At 35.1% G+C, this 24,797-nt stretch overlaps 2 protein-coding genes across 4 annotated transcripts in view; both read left to right on the forward strand.

Annotated features, from left to right (window-relative positions):
* Positions 1-2,964: 2,964 nt before the first annotated feature.
* LOC121412537 (signal peptidase complex subunit 3-like) lies at positions 2,965-15,011 on the forward strand. The gene is made up of 4 exons (XM_041605333.1): positions 2,965-3,176; positions 9,851-9,995; positions 10,622-10,737; positions 12,873-15,011. The coding sequence occupies exons 1-4, from the start codon at positions 3,034-3,036 to the stop codon at positions 13,000-13,002; spliced, it is 534 nt and encodes a 177-aa protein (XP_041461267.1). The 5' UTR covers positions 2,965-3,033; the 3' UTR covers positions 13,003-15,011.
* Positions 15,012-21,195: 6,184 nt separating this feature from the next.
* Positions 21,196-24,797, forward strand: part of LOC121412549 (contactin-associated protein-like 2) — a 34,168-nt gene continuing 30,566 nt past the window's right edge. The window contains exon 1 of one of the 3 annotated variants that reach the window (XM_041605342.1): positions 21,196-21,417. The gene's annotated coding sequence lies outside the window, so the exon portion shown is untranslated. The remainder of the gene's footprint in view (positions 21,418-24,797) is intronic. The other 2 variants (XM_041605350.1, XM_041605356.1) reach the window with 2 other exon arrangements.

Genomic DNA, 24,797 nt, shown 5'->3' on the forward strand with positions numbered 1-24,797 from the left:
TACGGGATGTGATTTCATATGGAAAATTTGACCCCCCAAAAAGAAAGAAAAAGGATAAAAAGGTTATCACTACCAAATGTAGGGTATTTCCATCTCTCAAAAATTTGACCAGCAAAGAAAAAAATATATGTAAAATTACTGAAATCTGCACATGGGTTTTACTCATAACAATGATAATATTTTTCTTTAATGATGACATGTAACAAAATATTCTCTTTAACCCTTTATGAAACACCCACTTGAACTGTTATTGAATACATGTAATTATATTATCTTTTATTGATAATTAATTTCATTATCTTTTCTCAGACATATGTGTAACTAAATATACCCCAGGAGCCTGTCACACAGCTTAACAATGATCATAAAACATTTTCTTAACGATTTAATTGCAATGATTAAAATTTACAATCAATCTTAAAAATCAAGCGTAATTTAATCGTAAACTTTAATGTTACGGTCCCAGGATTTGTTTAGGGGTATATTTTTTATTGATTTAGTTAAGCCTTACATTCATTTTTCAAAACATTTTGTTTTCTAAAGAACATGCTTATTATCATGAGGAAGCCATAGACTGTGTATGGACACATGAGTTACTTTCTCAGCATAATGCATACTCAGATTTTGTACTTGACTTTCTGATTTTAATTTTTCTCGCTGTAAATCCGTCTCGATGTTTCCTAAGTACTCTGTCTTTGTCATGAGCATCTTGAAGATTACAAACACTACCACCTCATTTTCAATTAGGTCATTTCAACAGCTCTGCTTTTTAGCTAGACCTAGAAACAAATTGGGCTACTGATTGTTATTGTAATATTGACTGACTTAAGTCATCTATCGTACAAATGATTATGAAAGCAGTATTGGTGAACATTGCTTGAACAATATGTTTTGTCATTAGTCATGGTAGACATCCTTAAGTACAGAAATGTTGTTTAGTAGGTGTTTGTGAGATGTCTCGTGTGATGACCTGGTCACACAGAAAGCACATTTATTTCACTCTTGGGTCTCCACTTGTACACCAGTATAGATGATCCGATGGTCAACTGTACAAGTGTTAGTCCCTTACTCTCAGAAGCCACCCATTCAGAATTATAAGATACAATCTGTAATGTTTTATTGATTAGACTGTACTTGTATTTGGTATTATTATGCTACCTTAACAAATCCTTGTTCCTATAATTAATATTTCAGAACACATGTAACACCCTTTGTTGTTTTAAATGTAAGTTTTTATTACAAGACCAAATTTTTCTGCTTGTTGAAACACAAAAAAAGTATTTCAGTGCTTAATTATTCCTCATTATCTTTTCATGTCTAAATGATCTATAACAATGCACAGTAAACCATATTGGGGTCTACAAAGTATTATGTAATGGCTTATCGTAGTTTCGGAATGATCATGCTTTACGCAGCAATCACTTCCAATGTTATGATTAATAACTTGGGGGCATATTGAGACCGAACAGATTACTCGTGTATATTCAGAGACATATCCTTTTTCTTTCATTTCAGCCTACAAAGATCCAGTTTATAAGGAATATTAGATATACTTGTGTTTGTATAAAATGCCACCCATTAATGGCATTCACCATTTCTCAAAATGGATACATGAGTAGGAAGTTCAGTGACCTGTTGATGCTCCACAGTAGTGCCTCTTGTGCATTGTATTCAGTTTCTTAATGATAGCTGTAAGTGTATCACACAGCCAAACTAGTACAGTATGCAAGGATTATGAAAGGAATGTGGATGTTGTTTCCCTCCGGTGTCGGGGAGATAATTAGTGTTGACTAAGAAAATTTATATATTGAATTATAAAAAGATTAAATAAATATTTCAGTATATGCAAATTAAAAAGAAAAACTGTACTGGTTCAAATTTATGAGTCATTGAGTGTTCATTATATGTATGTGCTTTAATTGTGAAGGATGCTGAAGCATGTTGACGATAATTTTCAAATAGCATTTTTAGAAATGTACTTGTTTTGTTATCCAAATGTGTTTTTTTTTATCCAAAAGGGAAATAAGAGTATTTACATATTGTACTGGTATTTCTGATGGCAAAGTTGTGTGTTAGAGGGATAGTGAGGAAGAATGAGAGAGGGAGAGAGAGAGGAAATGGGAGAGAAAAGGGGAGAGGGAAAGCAAAGCGAGCAAGAAAGAGATCATTCTTAATAACGTTTCTTTTATCGCAGAAGAAAGGAATTGTAGGGCTTCCCATCTTGAAAAATATTTTCTTTAAAAAAGTAACCTTCACCTAAAGAAAGTAAACATTGTACACACTAAATTTTTTGTTGTTTTTGGAAGATAAAAAAATTATTTTATGCTATTTTCTCATGATCCTGCCTAACATTAAACAAAACAACACTGATGATTTTTATTATTTTTTCAAAATCTGAAATAATTTTTCTTTTTCATTCCAGTAATAGTGGGAGTTTGTATGATTAGCCAATCTATTTCATTAATTCATATATAAAATCAGATGGGGAGATCTACCCTATGAAGAATTTTCTGAGCAAGCCGCAAAAGGTTATTGTTGAAATCAATGTTCTTGCCTGACAACCCACCCCCCTCCTCACAAAAGGGAAAACAAATGTGTATGAATTTACGTGAACAAGTTCCTTGAGAATTTTTCGTCAGCTCTTATTCAATTATCAATTGAAATTAATTTATTCATTTATTTCTCTCTATATTTCTTTTCATTTTATTTGCAAATTATTATCTTTCTAATCCTACTTTATTTATCTACTTATTTATGTACTTATTGATTTGTTAATGTTTTAATTTATGTATTTGTTTATTTATTTATTTATTAATATATTTAATCAATTAGTTATCTATTCATTGTATCGTATTATTTATAGTTATCATTTTAACAGGAATAAACCAAAAGGATGTACATTATTCCAAAAATAATCTCTAAACCGGCCAGCTGCATAAATGATGATTGTAGAGGGCGTGTTAGAATTACACGTTTTTTATTGTTTATCTGATCAGCAGAATTGGAAAGAGGACGCCAAAATATAAAAAAAAAATGAATACGTTATTATCCAGAGCAAACACGATATTTGCCTTTACGCTGAGTATATTGGCAGCACTGACATTCATGTGTTTTCTAACAACTGTAGGCTTGGACACAAAGAAAGATGTCAAAATTACAACGGTGAAACATTCAGTGTAAGTAAAGCAGCTGTTTTCACTTCGGTCCCACGCATTGACATTTTTGTAGACTTGTAATTTATTCATTCATTCATTACTGGAATTCGGATAGTCTTACTCTAGACAGCTGGCAGCCGTCTGTGTAGACCTATTCAATTATTAATGGATGCTTCTTAGCTGAATGCATAAGTGAGATCAAAAAAGCTTCAGAACTTCAGTCTATGACTTGTGCCAGGCATCTGTTTCTTTTTTAATTTTTTTTTTTCATTTCTCGTGCACAGACAGCTCGCGATTGCGCAGCCGCCATCGGGGGTTAGAAATGCAAAATCTCCCTGATGAGGCTCATCAATTTATGTCTTTATTTTATAAAAACAAAAAAGAACTGAATCAAAATAAAGATACTAAAGGGGAAAGAGTTCCACATGCACCACGCCAAGACTTCCATAATCCATATGTCCCCTCCACTAAAATTGAAAAAAAAAATATGGAGAAGGTTTATCAAGAATTATCTAACATATATCTAAGAGATTTAAGAAGGAAAAGTCGGATACATACCAAAATATGGCTTTATTCCGTCAAAAATTTGAGTGTGTGTAATTCCCAATGGCATCGGTTTATTTAGTCAGAAAAATAAATACCCAATACTCTTGGAGAGTAGACTAGTCGTAATATCGGTTGATAATTGTTATGAAACCCATGGCTTTCAACAATTCCTGCTAGCTCAGTGAGTAAGGCGACAGACTGGAGATGCTTCGTTCTGCAGCGAGAGGTTCGAATCCAAGTTCCCACCGGAAGTTAGAAGAAAAAAAAGAAGAAAAAAAGAGAAAGACAGAAGGGGGTTTTGGGGAAGTATTTTTTTAAATTAGTGGAGGGGACATATGGAAGTCTTTCCTGTACCTCCACCAAAAATAAAAGAATGTCGAGACTTCCGGTTTGTTCACTTCAGATTTTCTATCATGTTTTTGTCTCACCTGCGAAGCAAAGTGAGACTATAGGCGCCGCTTTTCCGATGGCGGCGGCGGCGTCAACATCAAATCTTAACCTGAGGTTAAGTTTTTGAAATGACGTCATAACTTAGAAAGTATATGGACCTAGTTAATAAAACTTGGCCATAAGGTTAATCAAGTATTACTGAACATCCTATTAGAGTTTCATGTCACATGACCAAGGTCAAAGGTCATTTAGGGTCAATGAACTTAGACCATGTTGGAGGAATCAACATCAAAATCTTAACCTGAGGTTAAGTTTTTGAAATGTCATCATAACTTAGAAAATATATGGACCTAGTTCATGAAACTTGGACATAAGGTTAATCAAGTATCACTGAACATCCTGCATGAGTTTCACGTCACATGACCAAGGTCAAAGGTCATTTAGGGTCAATGAACTTTGGCCGAATTGGGGATATCTGTTGAATTCCCATCATAACTTTGAAAGTTTATGGATCTGATTCATGAAACTTGGACATAATAGTAATCAAGCATCGCTGAACATTTTGTGCAAGTTTCAGGTCTCATGATTAAGGTCAAAGGTCATTTAGGGTCAATGAACTTTGGCCGAATCGGGGGTATCTGTTGAATTACCATCATAACTTTGAAAGTTTATTGGTCTAGTTCATTAAACTTGGACATTAGAGTAATCAAGTATCACTGAACATCCTGTGCGCGTTTCAGGTCACATGACCAAGGTCAAAGGTCAATGAACTTTGGCCGAATTGGGTGTATCTGTTGAATTACCATCAAAACTTTGAAAGTTTATGGATCTGATTCATGAAACTTGTACATAAGAGTAATCAAGTATCACTGAACATCCTGTGCGAGTTTCAGGTCACATGATCAAGGTCAAAGGTCATGTAAGGTCAATGAACTTTGGCCATGTTGGGTTTTTTTGTCGAATAACCATCATATCTCTGTAAGTTTATTGGTCTAGTTCATAAAAAGTGGACATAAGAGTAACCATGTATCACTGAACATCTTGTGCGAGTTAGAGTAGTATTCAAAGTCAGCACTGCTGCTATATTGAACCGCGTGATGCAGGTGAGACGGCCAGAGGCATTCCACTTGTTACTGTTACTTACCTTAGTTGGGAATCGAACTCGCCTCGTTTTATCTGCAGTCAAGACCTTTCCCGCGACGCACGCGTCTGTAACGTTGGCGAAGAACAATAGGAAACAAGATGGCGGCGTAAACATCGGGCAAGTCTCTTCCGTCTTGTCATGATATTTTTCTCACTTTTTTGATGAATTCTTGTTTAAAAATAAAATCGATGGTGCAGAAATGTTGGAATCCCATGTTGCATCCCATGTACATGATTTAGGGCTAGATCTTTTAGAAGGATCAAGTAGAAATCTCGGGGGCGAAAGTTTCAGGTTTTGGCGTCCTACACGCACGTGAATGGATAGGAATACCTGGCTTCATTGAGAGTAACCTTAAATGATTTTTACTCTCTAGAAATAAAAGCCGCCTGGCTAGTGGGGGGTGCATATGGAACTCTTACCAAGATAGGGTCTATACGTTTTGGCCTGAAATGCACAGGGAGAAGTAAACATAAAAAGGAAAAAATAACAGTGACTTCGGCTGACGCGCAACTCTCACTTTCCTGGTTTATTGGAACATTTTATATGGCCATACAGATCGAGATCTAATTAAGAAATTCAGTCACTGTAGTTGGTGAGTGAAGCCACCGGAGTTCAGCGGAACAACCAATATAACAGAGACCAAAGCTTTTGGTCTACATGTATAATCTCTGTTGACAGAGTCAGAGAGGCACTGGTCCGAAAATTGGGATTGTCCCAGAAAACAAAGATATCCTCAGACATAAACCAAGACAAATCATGTCTTGATAAATTGAGATTGTCCTTGTTTATGAGGACTGTTTTTTTTTTTTTCACTTACCCCTGCGGGACATAGATGGCAATGACAGGTATTGAGAGTGTGCAAAATAAATTCAGTGACCTCAATTTTCCCCACTTCACCATCTTTTTTTCATGACTTGCCATCTTCCAGTAATCTTGTTATGAAACCTGATATGTTTACATTAACTAGCGCACTTTAGACAGGCAGCGTAGCTCAGTTGTTAGAGCGCATGTCTCGGATAAGAAAATGATTGTGGGCATTAACGGAAAGACAAGGCAAGACTTGATTGGTGTCGTCACTTGACAAGAGAATGAACTTTCCTAGATTTCACGTGTGGAGAAATCTTTTATAGCAGAGATAGTCCCTGTAAACTGGGAGGATCCCAATTTTTCTGACCAGCACCTCTACTGCTTATATTGGTTGTTCCGCTGAACTTTGTTGGCTCCACTCACCAATTACAGAGACCGAATATACCAGGGATGTGGGAGTTGCATGACAGCCAAAGTATGTCACTGCTTTCTTTTTTTCTTCTAAAGTTCTAAGTTTATATTTTTCCCCAATTTGGTGCATTTCAAACCAATACAGAATATTACTTCTGCTCTCAGTGTAGTACTTTTTATCTAAATGTGTTTATGTAACCTAAAAATTCAAAAGATCGACGCTGGAGAGTTTTTGTATTGCAAACCCCCTAATGGTGGCTGCACGATCGCAACCCATCTGTGTACAAGGAGAAATAAAAAAAATGTTTAAAAACTCCTGGAAACAGACGGCTGCCAGATCAGTAGATGATATGATCGTTGTAAAGTTAATTCCAATTCCAGTGCCGTATGCCATTGGCAATGAGTGAGCTCTTCAAATTTGAATTTAAAGAGAAATTCCAGTAGTTGCAGTAAACACTGATTTCACGAGAAAGTCTGTAAAACAAGGCTTAATTGTCAGTATATCATCAATGATGTAGATCAGGTTCAGTTACATAAACTTAGACAGCTGGCAGCCATCTGTTTCGAGGAGTTTTTAAACATTTTTTTTAATAATTTCTCCTCGTACACAGACGGCTCGCTATCGTGCAGCCACCATTAGGGGACTTGCAATGCAAAATCCCCCAAAATCGGGGCTTTTCAATTTTTGTCTTTAATGAATAAAAATTTTGAAAATTAACGTGACCGAAATGCAAATTTATATTCCCTCTTGGCATTAATTGCCAAAAAACAGAGAAAAATGAAGTTAAAAGGAACCAAAACAGTGACTTACCTAGGCTGTCGCGCAATTTCACTTCCCCGTTTTATCCGATCTTAAGTACATAAACATATGGCCATTGAGTCCCCTGTACAGATCACGCTAGAACTTCGGTCTCTGTAATTGGTGAGTGAAGCCAACGAAGTTCAGCTGAACAACCAACAAAACAGAGACCGAAGCTTTTGGTCTAACATAAACTGAACTTTGTGAAATCTTGAAATCTACGCTGAAAAATGTTCAGACTGAAGATCCCAAACACAGATAAGCGCACGTGGGACAGTGTATAATTATTGCTTTGAATGTTGGGCCCAACGCTCTACCCGAATCCTGTGCTTATTTGTTGATTTCTTAGCAATTACACAATTTCCTCCCAAATCCTTTGGCACATAGGTTTTATTTATACAGACACTTTGGTGGTCATTTCATTGGATTCTGTACGAACTAATTTTTATATCGTTACCAAAACTAGCATTTACCTTTAAAGTTGGAAATGTCATGGCAGTGAGTTGCAGCCAGGGAATTGTCATTGAGGTTAATGGTTTCTTATTAATGAAATGGTATTTGATAACTTTTTTACTATTTAAAGTCCAGAGTTAGGCCAATCCAAGAGGAATTTCATTGTCGCTAAACGTTAGGTTACTTTCCAGACCCTTGTCGTCATTTCTTGTTTTGATCAATCGCACTTTGCAAGGTCTTGAAGACTATTTTCCCACTGGCTGATGGTACATTTTAACCTTGTAAATATGTACTGATAACCATTCAAAATGTTTTAACAAATTATGATTATCAAGATCTGATTGGGGGGCAAAATTTTACACTTACAGGTGGAATTCTGATAATTTAACCTAGGTTTAACATTTTCCTAACGTTCCCATTTCATGACTCAATTGATTATATGACAAATTTTCAAAGCTCTGGATAAGAATAGTTTTTTATTTGGAAATGAGTCAGCAACTTGAACTGGTGCTACAGAAAAGTGTGGTCCAAGTTAACCCAGGGGGATGTTTCACAAAGATTTAAGTATGACTTAGAGTCGCACTTAAATACCGAGTTGCGTACGGTATGAAAGGCTTGACCGCATTTGTCAGATCGTGTCATGAGGATGCGCACTACTGCGTGTCTATCAATAAGGTCGCGCGTTGCATATCATGAACGCGTTGGTATTTTTAAGTGCGACTTAAAGAGAAATGCCAGTAGTTGCAGTAAACAGTGCTGGTTTCATGAGAAAGTCTGTAAAACCAGGCTTAATTGTCAGAATATCATTGAGGATCTACATGTAGATCTGGTACAGTTACATAAACTGAGCTTTGTGAAATCTTGAAATCTACGCTGAAAAAAGTTCACACTGAAGATCACCAACACAGATAGGCACACGTGGGACAGTGTATTATTATTGCTGGAATAAAGACCCGACGGAAGTGACCGAATCCGCGCTTATTTTGCTTATTTCTCAGCAATTACACAATTTCTCCCAGAATCCTTTGGCATATATTTTTTATTCATATGGACAGACACTTGGGTGGTCATTATATTAGATTCTGTAAAAAGCCATTTTGAGATCGTTACCGAAACTGGAATAAGTCATACTTAAATCGTTGTGAAACACCCCCAGGTCTAACTAAACAATGGCTATCAGCATACCATCCATTAGTTATATAGCAAATAGTGAAAATTATTTAGATCTAATATTTTGCAAAGGAAAGTCAGTTTTTTGATAATCTGTTCTAGTGAACAAAGAGGAAAAGTTTGCTGATAGTTATGTTGCTTACTTACACCTCTGTTTTGACTTTTTTCCAATGAAAGCAGTTGCACAATGTACCAATGCCACAACCATATGTTACCTAAGTCTCTTCAAGATTATTTTAAAATGAATGATTTATATCACTCATATCAAACTAGAAATTGTAACAATTATCACGTCCTTTGCTACGCATAGCTTTAACTAGACGATCTGTTTTTTATTTTAGACCGCTCTTTTGGAACTCATTACCAAACTCTGTTAAATTATCAAAATCTTTAAATCAATTCAAACGTGCATGTCTTCAAAACAAAACACTTTTAAACACGGCTTGCCATTTATTGTAATGATTTGTTTTCACCCCCCCCCCCCTCCCTTCTCTTAGACTTATTTGTAATTATGTTATGATTATATTGTTTATTTTACATGTATTAATATGATTTATTCTATACTTTGGGGGCCAATTTATACAAGCAGTTATGCTTTCTTTGACCCCTCCACGTGTATTATATCTTTTAATGTCAATGATTTGTATATACGTATATTTTCAATTGTGGAAATAAACTTAAATTTGAATTGAATTTACAATGGATATGCTGATTGACATTAAGGTCAAGTTTTCGTGCTGATCTTAAATATAGAAAAGTAAAGTTGGAATGTAAAAAAGGTTTTGGTATGTTCTTCAGTAGATTTATGTGCTTTTGGCACAAAGATCAACACGATTGCTAGTTTACTTCGGAGTGCTCAGTGTATTCAGAATTCTGTACCCCTTATTTTATTTTTGTTGAATGAATGCTGGATTATTTTTTGTAGATTCAAGGAGCTATATTTAACGCAAGTTGTATCCCTTGTATTCTTTGCAGGAGGCACACATATACACAGTATGGTGAGAATGCAGATCTTGGAGGGTTTTACTTTGATCTTCAAGCCAATTTGGATCCTCTATTCAACTGGAACACCAAACAGCTTTTTATCTATCTAACTGCGGAGTATGAGACCAATCAAAATGTAAGAGAGTAAAATATGAATCCCAACATCTGTTTTTGAATTCTTTGACTTGCTATTATTTCAGGAATTCCTTTTGTTTAAGTACAATTTAAGGTCTAATTCATTTCCCAAAGGCATCAATAAAAAAATTCATGATGAAAGTTCTTTTATTAACAAAAACAAGATGGCAGCAAAATTTCTATCAAAGGTAAAAAAATATGTTTACATCTCAAATTTTGTCCTGTGTAAATAAATAGTTTACGTTATTTAATAACCATGATTAAATTGCATTTATAGGACTTTCATTCAAATATAAATTCCTTATCAATCCAAATTTTATTTAATCTTAAAGACTAATAAATGCACAATGTCTTAAGATGTATCTGACTCAAAAATAATTAAATTTATTGGTTGAACAAAAAAGTGAAAGAGGAGATTTTCTAACATATTACTTCAACATCTTTAAACTTTGTGAAAATACATTTATTTGTAATATCAAGAGATGTTTATTTTCTTGTTAAAATTTTTTATATAAATTTGTGTTCTTTCATTTCATACAGTTATTGTTATTATTGACCTTGATAACACTTAGTGTGTTGTGTTTCAAGTCTCTATACATACCGGTATATTCTTTGTTGTTTTATTAGAAACTGAATCAAGTGGTTATTTGGGACAAGATCATCAAGAGGCCATCAAATGCTAATATCAATTTCAACAGGATACAGCCTAAATATCCTTTCTTTGATGATGGTCATGGATTAAAGTGAGTATATATCAGCAAAACTTGGTGAAATGAATTGTTTTACTGGGAACAAAGTGTTGAATTAAAGCAATATTATCATCAGCTTTCGTGGGATGTTTGATACCTGTCAAGTAATTATTCTACTCTGGATGAAAAGAGTATCATTACAAAGGTCACTATGTATATTCCAATAATCATTATCTCACTCTCTGTAGTCAAAAATTCTTGATCCTGAGGTGAAAAATGTCTTTCACTGGTACAGTGAGTTAGGTAGCTCAAGTTACTTCTGATCTTTTCACAAGTAAGGGGTCATCAAATCATAATCATATCCCCATGAAAAAAAGAAGTTTGAATATCTTTGAAATGAGAATATATTCCAAGTTTAAAGTTGTGTGAATAGAAATGAGAAAGATCAAAGTAATAGATTGGTGAAAGTTTGAGCTAAATCATGCAATTAATAGAAAAGTTGGTTTGTATGAAAAGATTACTCGAAATATATTTCTCTTCAAAAAACTTTTAGTCAGAGTTATATATTTATGCTTCTGCCCACTGATGAATGGTTCTGAAAGCATTATGATTTCGGTTGTCCGTCCATCCATCCATCCCTCCATCCCATCTCCTCTCATAAAACTCAAAGAATTGTTTGATGGATCTACTCCAAGTAAAGATATGGTAGTGAACGATTTCCTTATTATATTTTTTTGAAAGGGATCAATGGTTGAAGGTGAGAGACGTCATTATGTATGAAGAAAAATCATGTTCTTACTATAGCTGAAGAACTGTTTTTCAAATTTGGTTTGCGTACAGTATGCATGTTTGAGGGACATTGATCTGGGCCAGTAACACAAAGGTTAGCGATTAATCATGACTCTGAAAGAAAAATTCAGATTGGTTCCTTGTCAGTTTACTGAGCAAAATACGCATGCAACAATGATCTTGATAGGCCACTTGATTTAGCGATTCAAGGTATTGTTTAACTTTGTGAGCAGCCGATTTAAAAAATTCTCAAACCAAGATGAAACATGTGTACTACAAGTGCATGTATTAGAACTAATAAACCCTGAAAACAACCATTATTGAGAATGAAAAGCTAAAACTACAAGGCAAACCCCGATTTTGTAAATAGGCGTCTTATAGACACCTAAATAGTACACATAAGTGTATGGGATGAAATTAAGATGATGTTTCCGGTCACTTTATATTTCAATTTTTGAAGCACTAAATAATCATTTTCGAACGCAATTTTTTTGGGGCTTCATTTTTGTAACATATCACAGACACAGGTAAAAGTGTGACCTTCTAGCTCATATTTTTTAAAAGTCAAACCAATGTTAACCAATCACTTTAATTGTTAACCTTTGTGTTACAGGGCCCTGATTAGATTTTGGGGTTACAAGATCAAAGATCAAGATCATTTTATATCTTGGGTTCCTGGGATCTCATTGCTAGTTCTACTGATCAATCTGTATTTTTCCCTGCCTTTGTGTTCAGTTTAATATTTCTTTCATTCACACTTAAGACTCGTACTGAAGGTGTTGTCAACTCTTAAACAAAAAATAAGCCTCTTATTGTAATCAATATTGATGGTGCATGGCTTATGAAGTGTGAGAATTGGTTATGATCTTGATCTCTAGCATTGAATGATGGTCATTAGTAACTTAGTTATTAGAGGTGTACGGTGCGGGGGGGGGGGCACTCAAATTATTTTTTGATAGGGATGTGCCTAAGCGAAACCTTGAAATGGGGGTCTAAGGAACTGCAACAAGGGTAAAATACGGGTCTTGGGTACTAAATACATATACCAGGCGGTATGAAATTTATATGTGAGCACTAGCCATGCATGGAGCTGCCAGCGGCTATTTATGGAGGGAGTTGTTAAAGCCTTGCATGCATCTTGTGCTCGCAGTGGAAAATTTGGAAGGGCTGGGAAACTGAAATGTTTCATAATGGGGAAAGGGGGGGGGGGGACTTGCTAGCGGGGTGGCTTTTGAACGGACCTTTTGTTATCCAGAGTATCTAGAGAACTGAAATTTAGGTCTGAAAAAGGAGGTAATCAAAGCAGCATGTCCCTTTACCACCGGTATGTGAGTGCTCCCCTCCCCCCCAGGTGTGCTCGTTAGCTGAGACCTAATTTCTACCGTCTTCTATTTTTGCAGGAACAACCAAAACATAACCCTGACACTATCATGGAACATCATTCCCAATGCTGGCCTTCTCCCTAGAGTTTACGGCAATGGTAAAGATGTGTTTGCATTCCCCAGTGAATATACAACACATAGGATATAGAATGTAGTTAGTAAGGAGGGTTTTTTTCGGGGGTAAGTGCCAACTAACTCAGCACTTGACACAATTTGGCCTGGCTGAAAAATTAGGTGCCGAGTTGTCCAACATGGGAGTGCTATTTTGTTGACAAATGTTTGTATTGCATACAAATTGATTGCAAAGTTGTCTAATGTGATTTCAATGAATTTGCTATATTTTAGTTTCAATCTTACCATACATGTAGGGTTATGTTTTACAATGGACAAGTGGGCACCCAATTTTTTTCAGAGGGGCTGAGTCGTTTAATTGCTGAGTTGACCTGCACCTGTTTTTTTTTTCCATTTTTTTTCATGTCATCATGTTTGTGGTGCTCTATTCTGTGTATAACACTAGTCACCAATGAACTTTAAACTGACACCACAATATCTCTCTGAAACTCTTGCCTTTGAGGGAATGGCATATGTCTGTTGTTTAGCAGGTATTGGTGTCGCTCTTGTGACTAAATCTGGGGAACTTTTCACAAAGCATCTGAGAAATATGCTCTCAGTCATTCAGCTACAAGGATTACAGTAGCTTATAACAATTGTCAGAGAAAATCCGAGACATTTCATGAAAAGTAATCTCTCCAGTTCATGTCTTTTATAATTTAGAGTTTTGCAGAAACATATTTCTGAAGGGTTACGTGACTCAAAATATAGGAATTTTCTAGTAATTATGGAGATCATTTCAGAAGATTTCTTTAGCACTTTTGTGAATTATTTTCATTGAATTTCATCTCTATCATTTGGTTTTATTTTCAGAAAATTGTTTGGATTGAATCCATTAAAATTGACCTTTATTGTAATTTTGAAAATGGATTAGTTTTCAAAGTCAATTTTTCCATGGAAAAGGGATAGCAATATGGTAGTGACCACCCTGGTTTTAATTACCATAATAGTGTTAGTTCAATGAAATAGATTGCTGAGGGAATCGGGTATGGCAGCTAGAGAATGAAATTATGTATGGTGTGCTGTATTTTCTAATTATTGAAAAATTGTGTGTGTATCACGCACATCCCTGTATTGTAACACCACAAACAGATGTTTTTACCAGTTTTGCATTTATTTCATTAGTTTTTAAAGAAAGTAATGCTACGGACACAAATGCCTCTACAAACCACAGTACAAACAATTTTAATACATAGCAATAAATGTATGGAATCATTTGTACAGTGTTTGTAAAGGTACATGTATTTGTGATCATTGCATAATAAGATTTAATTGTGATTCTACAGTATAATTGAAATGATGTTTCAATATGTGACTGTAACATATAATATTTCTATAATTTATACTATTATGAAAAAATGTGAACAAACTGCACTGGCTATAGAAATTACATTGATAAAAAATGAGAGTATATACTGTACATGGACTGGCTGTTGAATTATTTAAAATCTACAGCACCAGCATTGTAATGATTTGCCATGAAATTTGAACATTTAAATTACATTTATGTGTACTATATTGTTTGATTTTGTTGAACTTGTTCAATTTAATGTCTTCTTTCTCTTTACTCCCTTTCTTGTATTTTTTTTTCAGTTTGAAATTGATGTGACATAGCCTGAGTCACAATTGTTAATTTATGTTGATTATTTATTAATAGCTGTGTATTAAAATAAGGGAGAGTACATGTAGTTATTTCTACATGTACACATTGCTTGTTAGATGCAGTCTATTCATACTTCATTTTGTAAAACTTGTTAATGTTTGTTTTTACTAATAAGATTTACATGAAGTTAAAAATCCATCTCGCACAAGTTGAATCATATTGGGGTTTTCTTATAAATTCTACTTTGTACGAGGAACCAGCAGCAGGCAAATGGCTTGGTAGCTTTTTTATTGTTCTGAAAATTCTGAAAATTTTGCGGAGTTGGAAGTACAGAAGTGTCTTAACTTTAGATTGAGACCAATTATTTGCTCCTGTGAGATAACGGTCTTTTCTAACACATGTAGGGTTGTGATTAAAGTTGTTGCTGCAGCAAAACTACACCCATGGTGTAATTTGTAAAAGTTAAAGGACAAGTCCACCCCCAAAAAAACTTGAATTGAATAAGAAGAGAAAAATTCAACAAGCATAACACTGAAAATTTCATCAAAATCGGAGGAAAATAAGTTATTACATTTCAAAGTTTCGCTTCATTTCACAAAACAGTTATATGAACGAGCCAGCTACATCCAAATGAGAGAGTCTATGATGTCATTCACTCACTATTTCTTTTGTTTTTTTATTGTTTGAAATATGAAAGATTTTGATTTTCTCGTCATTGTCATGTGAAATGAAGTTTCATTCCTCCCTGAACGTGTGGAATTCGATTATTTTAACATTTTGTGCTTCAGGCAAGGAGGTCCTAATCGTCAAATTCGTAAAAATTGAAATATTGTATAATTCAAACAATAAAAAACAAAAGAAATAGTGAGTGAGTGACATCATCAACTCTTTCATTTGGATGTAATTGGCTCGTTCATATAACTATTTTGTTAAAAATAAGCGAAAATTTGAAATGTCATAACTTTCTTATTTTACATCCGATTTTGATGAAATCTTCAGCATTGTGTTTATCTGATTTTTCTCTATTGATTCAAATCAACATTTTTCTCAGGTGGACTTGACCTTTAAGGACTGTATGTCTTCATTTGTAGACATTTTATCTGTCATTGAAGCAAATCAATGATGTATTAAGATTCTGCCTACATGTGGACTTGTTATAGAGTATTTCACAGTGAAGTATATGAATGAATAACTTCAGACAAGTACATGTATCTTTGATGTCTTTCTCTCACTTTTATTGTAGATTTGGTAGCATTTTAGATTCATGTTTCAGATTTTGTCACTGTAACTTCTTTTTACCTCTTGTGTCAAGTTATCTGTAATTTGAGATTAGTCAAACATTTTCTTCTTGAACTTATTAAATGTGGTGTCATAAATAAAACTAAAGAATGTTTAATACACCCAATGTGAAGGCAGGTTAGCACATGGGCATTCTTTCATGCTTCTATATAGCGCCATCTGTTGTTCACCCTGTGTGTCACCATCAACCCACGACTACCCCTTGTCAACTTTTTTAAAGGTGTATGTCATTATCCGGATCGATTCGAAGAAAAAAATAATTGAATTTAACATTTATTCTTCATGACTGGCTTGTTTTTCACTTGAATCACGGAGGGTGTAGTCTAGCTCATCAAAGTTGAGTATACCATCTTATAAGATTAGGGTTGATAGATGGGACCAATATCGAAGGGCCAAAGAAAGTTACCTGAGAGCATTAAACCATTAAAAATTAGTAAATCACATTGTATGCACTTGTACACATGTTTTTATCGACTTTTGTGGGTATTTTCTTTTTTAGTTTCATTTATAAAATGTTCTAAAATATATCATGACTGTTATGCCTATGCACCATAATGTGGGTCTTGATAAATGTACCATGACCATGAGTAGTATTTATTATCAGCAAATCGGTGACATTTGTTTGATTCTTATCTACGTGATATAATGTTTTGCTTTCTCACAATATTTTTTCCTTCCCACACTTAAGTGGTTACTGCATTCTTAAGAATTTCTAATAAAGTGCAAATACATTATGTTGTACAATACCGGTTACTTAATTCATTTTCTTCATTGTATTCCCAAATATGGCAAATTTTATAACTCTTTACCGTAATCCCTGCAAAAATACGAAGTACAATTCTAATTCTTCCCCGTCTAAAGAATAAAAAAGGTAAAGGGGGAGTGTTATACCTAGAAGTGAGAGGAAAGGTTGAGAGAGAAGGGGGGGGGGGTAGCGGGTAGTAAGAGGGAGAGAGATGAAAGCGCGGGGAGGGAACGGGGAACTGGAACGTTTAAAAAATTACAATGAACTTGGGATGGAGCTGAGAAGACCCGTCCTTTGTTTTAAATTTAATTTTGTACTTGTTGATATAGGATGACCCGAAAAATTAGGGTCAAGATCAAGATCGAGATTTCTTCGAAATTAAGTGTTGAATAACTTGAATCATTTCTTTTTTATATATAAGCAAGAGAGAAGTAAGACTGCTCAAATTAGAATGATGGAATGTTGCATCTGAGAGCGGTCAAAGATGAAGTCATGTTAATTTTCCCTCGGACTTTTCTCTCATACCTGTTTGTGTGATTAAATAATGTTACATTTTCAGAAACGTATTAGTTTTCTAAACAAGGCGTAAGGGAAATGTTTTTAAGGAAAGTTCGTTGGTTATTTGGGCTCAGGGGTAACACATGTGCATATATTGGCTATCGAGTTACATCATATCTCTATGGGATTGACTTTAATACGTAAAACATATTTTCATCACAATATTTCGTTTCCATGAGTTAATTATAACTTAAAGATGGAGCAGGGGTATATCCAGGGAGTAGAAGGATTGCATTTCTTCATCTATCCCATGTGGGTGTTTCATAAAGCTGTTTGTAAGATACGAATGACTTTACGCACGACTAGTGATCCTTTCTTGTGCTATGTTATATCCCTTTGTAATAGATTATTGACCTAAGAACATGTTCCAGTCGTGCGTAAAGTTGTGCGTAACTTTACGAACAGCTTTATGAAACACCCACCAGGTCAGTTGATAACGGGAAATGCACGTCAATCGGGAAGCAGAGCAAATTTATTTTTGAATCAAAGAAAACCGGCCCAAGTATGAACAAAATGACTGGCAACATCCCCAGATTTAAATTCTTGCCCTACTCCCTATAATATAGTTGGAAAAAAGGGACCCATCTTTTGGTCAACCCCAGATCGGCTCCTGCTGATAATTATGTGGATGGGGTCGGGGATGGCATGCTCATCTCCTTAAGCAGGTAAATTTTCAAATAATGAGAGAATAAAAACAAAATCGCAGCATAACCAAAATGCTGAGGAGTGTATACAACTCCAGATTGCCTGTATATACCGTGGCCAATTGTAATTTAATGATCGCTGTCTGAAACTTGAGATAGATTCTGAAGAAGAAAAAAAATTGGAGGTCATTTGAAATTAAATGAAATGTTTTCTCTTTCTACCAAATCATATATTGTCCCGGAAATAATGATAAATCATACAGAGACCTGGACCCGTTGCAGAAAGAGTTGCGTATAAACGCAAGTCAAAAAATCAATCGTAAGTCAAAAATGCTCGCTGTTGATTGGTTGAAAATTAAGTTGCGCATGATTTTTAGAGATGCGTTTGATTGCAACTCTTTCTGCAACGGGCCCCTGAACATAAATCCCTTTGTAATGTAAATGTTGACTGAAAGGGTCAGCGCTGGATACGCCCATGTCAGGGGCACACTTTTTTTCGAGGGACGTGACGCCCCAATCCAGACCAAGAGGACATTGTGACGTCACTTGTGTTAGGCTGGGGTCAAGCACATGACCCTGGAGGATGGCAGTGGGACGAGGAGAGGAAATTGGCGGGAATAAATCGATCGTCGGGAAGATCGTCTGCGAGATCGTTTTGTATTCTGATCGAAAACACAGGCAATCTATCGCGAGAATAGGAGCCCTACTTTTGAATTTAGATAAGATATTGTTCCAAAATCAAATTGTTGATATTGTATGGCTTGACATGGTTCCCATGAATACCAGCTTCGAAAGAGGAAATATCATCCTGAAGAAATATCATCCTGAAGTCAAGTCATTCTTCAAGCACAACACAACAAAAGAAACTTATTTTAGAAAGTAACGATTATCAAGAGATTTTAATTTATTGGTATCATATGCGGAGGGGGGCTCTGTGTGGATCGTAATCTTTATAAATTGCCATATTTATCATTTTTTATGATGGAATATATCCTAAAGAGTATTTTCTCCCAAACAATGTGTTATCGTTTAATATGTTGTATGCATATTGTGTTGGCATATTTGCATGATCAAGATATTTTCTTCACTGTGGTACCAAAGCAAGGTAAGGCTGCAATCCATCTATAGGCCAAGGGACCATTTTATGAATGTTATCAGCACTGACATTTTGTCATTAACCAATCATTACCATGGTAACAGTCAAGCACCTGTGCTTTACATCCAATTAAAACCAAGGATCTTTCCTTGCTTATGATTGGCTAAGAAGCATGGCCGTCTGGTTGTGCAGACCACTTTCAAGGTTCGGTGCCTAGATTTCAATATACTACAATCATCAAAAGAATATTATTTTCATTTCATCATTTCACTGAATTCCTGCAACTTTTTCATAAGCAAATTAACAAAGAAAATACAGTACACAGAGTATGAAACAAAAATACTGATTTGCATGTTGCAGCAGTTGTTTAGCCTTTTAGCTTGACTGCGTGGCAAACCCGGAAAACAATGATGTAATGTACAGTGACAAACATCATCGCAAAATAAATTTTCAACTAATTTAACTTGAGAATGAGAATTTAGGCCCTATACGAAAGTATCAAACATATCAACTCGAAATGGTATTCAATTTTCAAGTTGTAAGTTTATTTTCAATTCCACGAAACATGTCATCAATGATTAGCAATTAATTCTAAATACAGTGACATAATTATATCTGTAACTCTTGTGTAACAATACAATCATTGTAGTGAATACTTCATTCGGCCCAAATCAAATTTTACATGGAATCGGGGATTATCCCTAATTATCCAAGCAAGAATAAACATGTATCACAAATAAACGGTATTAAGGCATTTAGAATTCATCCTTCAGAACATAAGCCTCTATGATAATTTTGTGCCTTAGACAATATTTGTCAGTAATCTAAAGAAACGCCTTTTTTTACACTGAATTGCGAAGTTTCGGTCAAAAAAAAAGAGATATATAATGTCACGGACGCAAATTCTTCTTGCTTTATTTTGAATCAACCGTCATAGATATTGATAATCATTGTGAAAATTTATTCTATGTCCAATGAATTATTTGATTGCAAATTCTTGGAATTGCCCGTCTTGTCTGGATTTACACCTGTCTTGGCATACAACAATTTGTCACAACCAAGGAGATCAGCTGGTATTTATCTCCGAGTCCGATGAAATGGATAAAAATAACTTGTTATTGAATACTTCTCAAACTCCTTTGTCAGTATTGATTCAATCTTCCCATTCAAAATAAACAGGTGGTGCAATTTCTTCATCTCGTAATTTACTACCATCCCCCACAACATTTACAACATTATATAAGTAATGTATATTTGCACAAGGTCGTTGAGAAATGAGGATGTCTTGAAATATAACCGTAGATGCGTCTGTAGGCTTTCATCAAGCCGAATATTTGAATTCAACAGGAAAAAAAATAATCAACAGGAAAAAAATCAATGTTATAACAAACATCTTGTGTTTCTGCCGAATAAGAGACCTATCAACTATTTCTTAAAGTACTCTCATTGCACTTTTATTTTAGAATTAGCTTTGGCCTAAAAATATAACGTTTGAAACAAAATAGTACAAAACTGAATGAAACCAATAATGAAGTTAGGCATATATCATTTGCGTAAAAATATCATGCTGATTTCTCATGAAATCGGAAGAATATTGTAGTAAACGATCAAGGTTATATCGGAAATAAAAAAAATGCATTTGTTAGATATAGAATACGTACTTGACATATGAAGCCAATTTCATTGAGGGTAGGGAGGGGTGATTTATTGATTCATTAATCAATTCTCACTGACAATATTCACTTTCACATCACTTTCCCCCAGTGCGTTTCAGTGGGCCTTAATGATAAATATATAATTCATTGGTTTGCAATCATGTAGGGTCTATGGAATTACCCTCAAACCGAATGAAAAATATCTAATTGACTTGGTTCAATTGATCATCATTACCCGCATAAATGAAAATTATATCATTTATTTATAAAGTTCAGTAAACGTGCGCAGTTTATCATCACTTATTCGTTTACCAAAAAGTTTCAAACAACTCACTTAAGTGACTTGACTGCTTTTAGTGTTATAGACCTATCTTTATTTTCTTTTGCAACATTTAGATTTAGCCCTAAGTACTGAAAATTTTCTGTTTCACTCATGGGACGAGGAAGGGGGTCGACCGTCCTTTTGGTCCTTGGACGTGGAGTAAATTGGGACCAATTGATATCGCCTAATTCATGGTTTGGAAATTGAAACCATAAACCAGGCATTGAAGGAACAATTCGTTATGTGCGCATGCGTAGTAACTTTTTCATCACTTCGTCACTTTCCTACCACCACTTTCAGCTCCAGTGGAAAAGTTTTTGCATCCTGTTCAGTTGGTGGGATTGTCCTGAACTCGTGCAGATGAACGGGAGGTAGCAGGATACTATTGCATATATTTTCTTTCATTTTAAAACCTTCCACCTCGACGGCTTCTCTTGGATGTCGACAAGTTTGAACCTCGAATCTTGACGTTCTTCATCTACAAACGATTTCACTGCTCAGGAAAGGAGAATTTTCTTCTCATATTATAGGTAATTATTTCTAAGCAAACTATTCAATATTTTAATTGTGGAAAGATTGATTGTAAAAATGTAGGCTTACACCTGTAATTTATATTCGAATTCTGATAGAATTTGTGAGAAGTGATTCACGGAATGCCTTTCATGCATTATGATTTTTTCTTTTCCCTGAAAAAAATATCACGTACATTGATCATCTGAACTGATTTCTCTACCAATCTAGGATATTAATTTAGGCCTATGTATTCATGTCTTCTGATGTAAGTTCTTGCGCTCACTAGTCATTAAAATCCGATTAACGTTGAAGAAAAAATATTAACGTAAAAATGCAAAATATATATTTTTTACATCCAACTTGAAGATCTGTAAAGTATTTTTGTGTGGAATAAAGAGTGTTTTTCATCTGAAAATATTGGCTGATCATCTTTGTATGCTAGCATCTTTTGGGGCGTACGTCAGAAAGGTTTGAAAGTACATTCCTCTCGCCCAGTCGTCAGAATGAATCATCGGAAAATAGTATCAAATGCAACTTTTTTTTAAAAGTAAAATAGTCCAAAGAACATTCTTGTGTTTTATCGATCATACAACTGTTATTTCAGATCATGAGAGAGTTGTGAGTTATACAGACAAATCGATTTCCTCTATACCATGTCTATGATGTGTATACACTTTACGATAAAGATCTGCAATCTTGACATTCGACCATCCAGGGAGGTAGAGGAGAGAAAAATGCTTGGTCAGATTTTTACCGCGTTACTCCTGATATTACGTCACAAAAGTGTCTAGCACTGACCGTATTAAAATGATACATCTGTCTGAACCGAAATTCATATTCACTAACAATCGCATGTGTATGGGGACTCGTGGCTCCTGATCGGGGTAATTTTAAGACAGTTCTGGGGCGCAAAAAAAAGAAGCTCATGATATGGAAAGCTGGGCATGATGATTTCCTGGTTTCTCGAGGCAGGAGGGCACCAGCCCCCACCAGGATCTAGCTTGGAATTCCGGTGGGTGATGCAAAACTGTTCTGTTTGAAATTATGTACTCAGTTGTATTTATTAAGATCTTTTTTTTTAAATATTTGTTGTTGTTTTATATCCAAAGGAACTGTTGCTGAGCTAGCGCCATGAGCGTCTCTGGACGGTGTGCGCTCAATAAGATATCACAATTATTATCATTTTTTCAGTACAAGTTGATGGAGCGTTACATGAAACTTACGCAAATCAAACGTAAGTTCCGGAATCAATCATAATGGGGTTGCAAAATAAAAGTTGTATTTTATTAATTTGATTTGGAATTAAACGCAAGTTTCTTGCAATCCCCAATAAGACAGACTATTCAGAATCTGAAGAGCGATATTGCTTTCTACTTTCCATTTCTACTTACCGCGGAAAAAAAAATATTTTGGATAGGAGATAAAATTGGTATTTTAAAGAAACAAAAAAGCAATTACGTGGACGACATTTGTTATTGATTAGATGGTTGTATTTTTAAAGGGGTCACGCAATGGGCATGGTTTTATCCGCATCAACAAGAATATATCCTGCCAAAGTGAATAGCGTAAAGAGGGATTACAGCGCACTAGTTTGTGAAGAAAGCGAGCCACCAAAACTGATATTTTCTTATTACTAAGAGGTACTTGTGGTGTCTAGAGATGATCTTTTCTCTTTTCCCTAATAAAGTATCGTTCGATGTATTTTCCCCTCAACCCCCATTTCGCTGCTAAACCCATGTCACTTTATTGAATATTACCCACTTAGCCACTCGCCAAAATGTTGTTTTATATAGTCCCATTGTTTCAACTGCTCTTCTGAAATATATCGGCTGTACAGATTTTATTCCCATGGCAAGGGTTTATGCTCCATGATCTGTCAGTTTCCTAGTAAATTATACCCCAGACATGTAACGTTTCTATGTTTTTCTATGCTTCCATATTAACAATGTTTTCATGAGATCCCGAGTGCAAAGATCAGATCGTGGCAGGGCGATAGTTTTGGGGTGATCTGATAATCAGAAACAAAGAAGATTATTGTCACTTGCATTATTTCATTTGGCAGCTTTCCACCGGTGTGATACAATATTAACATTATATTTTAGAGCTTGATATCCCATCTAGGCTCATAGATTTCTCTCTCTCTTTTTTTTTTGGGGGGGGTGGAGGTGATAAATCTGCCAAGGTCAAAAGAGGTATAACGAGAATAATGATAATGATGATAATTTCTTATATACCAGCCTCTTCAGCTCTTATGAGCTGTTCTCTAATTAAGCGGGGTCTACATTACATTCTCCATTCTAAAATGCCGACCGCTTGGCTAGAAGGCAGAATGGCGCATTTTAAAATGTTTCTGAATAATACTCGCCAGTTACTTTCACCGGTCTCTGCAGGCATGATGGCCGACTGTGTTTATAGAACAAACTAAATGAAAACGAAACACTTTTGGAAAAGGTTCTATCATCTAATTATGACTTTTCTCGTCTCACCTCTGATCTCTTTCTCTCTCTTTCTAATATCGTGCAATTTGATAGTTGCAAACTACCGATAGAAAATAAAGAGACAATTATCATCGTGTGAAATAATGGCTACCGTGATTGAGTTCGAGGCCATTTCAAACAAATTTAAGAAGTTGTAACATTTCGAAACGAATTGGGTGTCTAGGAATCTTGTCTCATGACTGTCTACGGATGAAAGTCTTCACACCATGCATGAAAATATCAATTCGTCATATTCCATTTTTGCGGTATTTGAAGGTCATAGGATATTGATCCATAGAACCGGTTTCGCTCTACCAGTCAAGGTTTTCTATTGGTGTTTCGATTGATGTGAGTAATCCTTTGATTGAATGGAAAAGGACCTGGATGTCATCTCAATAGTGACCACTGCCGTTAGATATTAGAGTGAATATAATGAAAAAGAGAGTGGAAGTTCACTCTTTAAAAATCACAATTGACTCTCTTATACTAATTGAGAAGAGGTCCATATAACGTAATTCCTGATAGCTGTATCAAGTTGTATTAAGAATGATTCACTCGTTTAATTTCTTCTATATTTTTAAAGAGAGAGAGAGAGAGGACACGATCGAGCAATCATGACAGTGTTGTCTTGGTTCAATTCTTAGGGTGGAGTGTGGTAGTTATACACTCGTGACGCCATTAGATGTGAAAAAAATGATAAACTTAACCCCCATGATAAGAAAAATATATGCTCTTTAACTAAAAAAGAAAGAAAGAAAAAAGAAGCGTGTAGAAATGTGTTTCTGGGGGATATTTTTTGATACTTTAAATAATGGGCACTAGCCCCCCCAAAAAAAAAAAAAGGAAAAGGAAAAGGAGAAAGAGGGAGAAAGAAAGCCAAACGTAGTGGGGGGAGAAGAAATTATTGTATATCATATTGT

The sequence above is a fragment of the Lytechinus variegatus genome, chromosome 1 (assembly GCF_018143015.1).
Source record: "Lytechinus variegatus isolate NC3 chromosome 1, Lvar_3.0, whole genome shotgun sequence".
Classification (NCBI taxonomy): Eukaryota; Metazoa; Echinodermata; class Echinoidea; order Temnopleuroida; family Toxopneustidae; genus Lytechinus; species Lytechinus variegatus.